Source organism: Etheostoma cragini, unplaced genomic scaffold (genome assembly GCF_013103735.1).
Source record: "Etheostoma cragini isolate CJK2018 unplaced genomic scaffold, CSU_Ecrag_1.0 ScbMSFa_2341, whole genome shotgun sequence".
Taxonomy (NCBI): Eukaryota; Metazoa; Chordata; class Actinopteri; order Perciformes; family Percidae; genus Etheostoma; species Etheostoma cragini.
The window spans coordinates 1-2786 of NW_023266492.1; the positions used below are offsets into that span (position 1 = coordinate 1).

General features: G+C 45.2%; 1 protein-coding gene across 1 annotated transcript; it reads left to right on the top strand.

Moving 5' to 3' along the window:
• The first annotated feature begins 1231 nt into the window (after positions 1-1231).
• Positions 1232-2631, top strand: LOC117940382 (mediator of RNA polymerase II transcription subunit 15-like). The gene is made up of 2 exons (XM_034865692.1): positions 1232-1441; positions 2481-2631. Exons 1-2 carry the CDS (start codon positions 1338-1340, stop codon positions 2629-2631), a joined length of 255 nt encoding a protein of 84 aa, XP_034721583.1. The 5' UTR covers positions 1232-1337.
• The last annotated feature ends 155 nt before the right edge of the window (positions 2632-2786 follow it).

Sequence of the window (2786 nt, forward strand, 5' to 3'; positions counted from 1 at the left end):
CGTCCCTGTTAGTGATGGTGTTGCATAGTCTGTCCACCAGAGGACGCTCTACAACGTCCCTGTTGGCAACACTGATTACTTTTTGTTAGTGGGTCTAGACTGGAGTCTGGGATGTTATTTACAGAAACCCAGCAATTCACCAAGAGCAAGCACTAGGAGACAGAGGCAGTGAAACACTTCCTTTAAGAGGCAGAAACCTCGGGCAGAACCGTGGCTTAGGGTGGGGGGGGGCATCTGCCTCAACCGGTTGGGGATGAGAGAGAGAGAGAGACAGACAGACAGAGAGAGACATGGACAATTGCAGCAGAGGGTCTGGAGCAGGAACATGGAGGCAGTAGGTGACTCACCTGCAGGAAGCAATAGGAGGAGAGAGGAGAGGGCAAGAGTCTTGGAATGGGAAGAAGTTGAGTTAGTAACATGCATTAATTGAATATCACCCTAAAGGACTTGACTCCTTAACTTGAACTCACCCTAAAGGACTTGACTCCTTAACTTGAACTCACCCTAAAGGACTTGACTCCTTAACTTGAACTCACCCTAGAGGACTTGACTCCTTAACTTGAACTCACCCTAAAGGACTTGACTCCTTAACTTGAACTCACCCTAAAGGACTTTACTCCTTAACTTGAACTCACCCTAAAGGACTTGACTCCTTAAATTGAACTCACCCTGAAGGACTTGACTCCTTAACTTGAACTCACCCTAAAGGACTTGACTCCTTAAATTGAACTCACCCTAAAGGACTTGACTCCTTAAATTGAACTCACCCTGAAGGACTTGACTCCTTAACTTGAACTCACCCTAAAGGACTTGACTCCTTAAATTGAACTCACCCTAAAGGACTTGACTCCTTAAATTGAACTCACCCTGAAGGACTTGACTCCTTAACTTGAACTTACCCTAAAGGACTTGACTCCTTAAATTGAACTTACCCTAAAGGACTTGACTCCTTAAATTGAACTCACCCTAAAGGACTTGACTCCTTAACTTGAACTCACCCTAAAGGACTTGACTCCTTAACTTGAACTCACCCTAAAGGACTTGACTCCTTAAATTGAACTTACCCTAAAGGACTTGACTCCTTAACTTGAACTCACCCTAAAGGACTTCACTCCTTAAATTGAACTTACCCTAAAGGACTTGTTGCATTTATTGAAGTTAAAGAAACACAGTGAAGACTCCTTGAACGGAGGCTTTACCTGTTCCTTCCTGTTCCGCCTCCGTTCAGGAAGATTTAAAGCTCATTGTGCTGCTCCAGCAGCTGCATCTCCTCCTGTGATTGGCTAATTCTTTTCTCGTCCACTCCCTTTCTTCCCCAGGCACAGCAGCAGCATCAGATGATGTCATCACCTTCACCTGTGCAGGTGCACACTCCTCAGTCGATGCCCCCGCCTCCCCAGCCGTCGCCTCAACCCCCCAACTCCCAGCCCAACTCAGTCAGGTAAAGCAAGCTCTTCAATTCCATTTCTATTCAGTTTTATTTACAGTATCAAATCCTAACGAGTCACCTCGAGACACTTAGACCACACTCTATAATTTACAGATAGACCAGGTCTAGACCACTCTATAATTTACAGATAGACCAGGTCTAGACCACTCTATAATTTACAGATAGAGCAGGTCTAGACCACTCTATAATTTACAGATAGAGCAGGTCTAGACCACTCTATAATTTACAGGTAGAGCAGGTCTAGACCTCTCTATAATCTACAGATAGAGCAGGTCTAGACCTCTCTATAATTTACAGATAGAGCAGGTCTAGACCACTCTATAATTTACAGATAGAGCATGTCTAGACCACTCTATAATTTACAGATAGAGCAGGTCTAGACCACTCTATAATTGACAGATAGAGCAGGTCTAGACCAACCTATAATTTACAGGTAGAGCAGGTCTAGACCACTCTATAATTTACAGGTAGAGCAGGTCTAGACCACTCTATAATTTACAGGTAGAGCAGGTCTAGACCTCTCTATAATCTACAGGTAGAGCAGGTCTAGACCACTCTATAATTTACAGGTAGAGCAGGTCTAGACCACTCTATAATTTACAGGTAGAGCAGGTCTAGACCACTCTATAATTTACAGGTAGAGCAGGTCTAGACCTCTCTATAATTTACAGGTAGAGCAGGTCTAGACCTCTCTATAATCTACAGGTAGAGCAGGTCTAGACCTCTCTATAATTTACAGGTAGAGCCTGGCAATAACAGTCACAATAAAGATAATGGAACAGTTAATAGAAATAGTTGTAGTAGCTGGGCACTGTAAGGCTTAGCAGGGTGTAGCAGGACAGGCCCAGTGGGTCCAAGGAAGTCCCCCGGCATTCTAGAACTACAAAGGGACAGGAGAGAGGGGCCCAGTGGGTCCAAGGAAGACCCCCGCCAGTCCAGAACCATAACCGCAGAACTAAGAGCTAGTGCAAGGCAGACCTGAAAGTATGAATGTGGAAGCCGGTTTATAAAAAGTACTTCCTGTCTCCAGCTCTGGTCCCACTCCATCTCCGGGGGGTTTTCAGCCCAGCCCCTCCCCTCAGCCCTCACAGAGTCCCGCCACCGCCAGGACCCCCCAGAACTACGGAGTCCCGTCTCCTGGACCGCTCAATACTCCAGGTGAGTACTGGAAGAAGTATTAAGATTACTGCAGTAAAAGTACTATTACCCCACTGTAAAAATACTCTGTTACAGTAATACAGTACTAGGGACCACTAAAGTCTATATAAAGAGACCTCAGATCCAGTATTAGGGACCACTAAGGTCTATATAAAGAGACTTCAGATACAGTATTAGG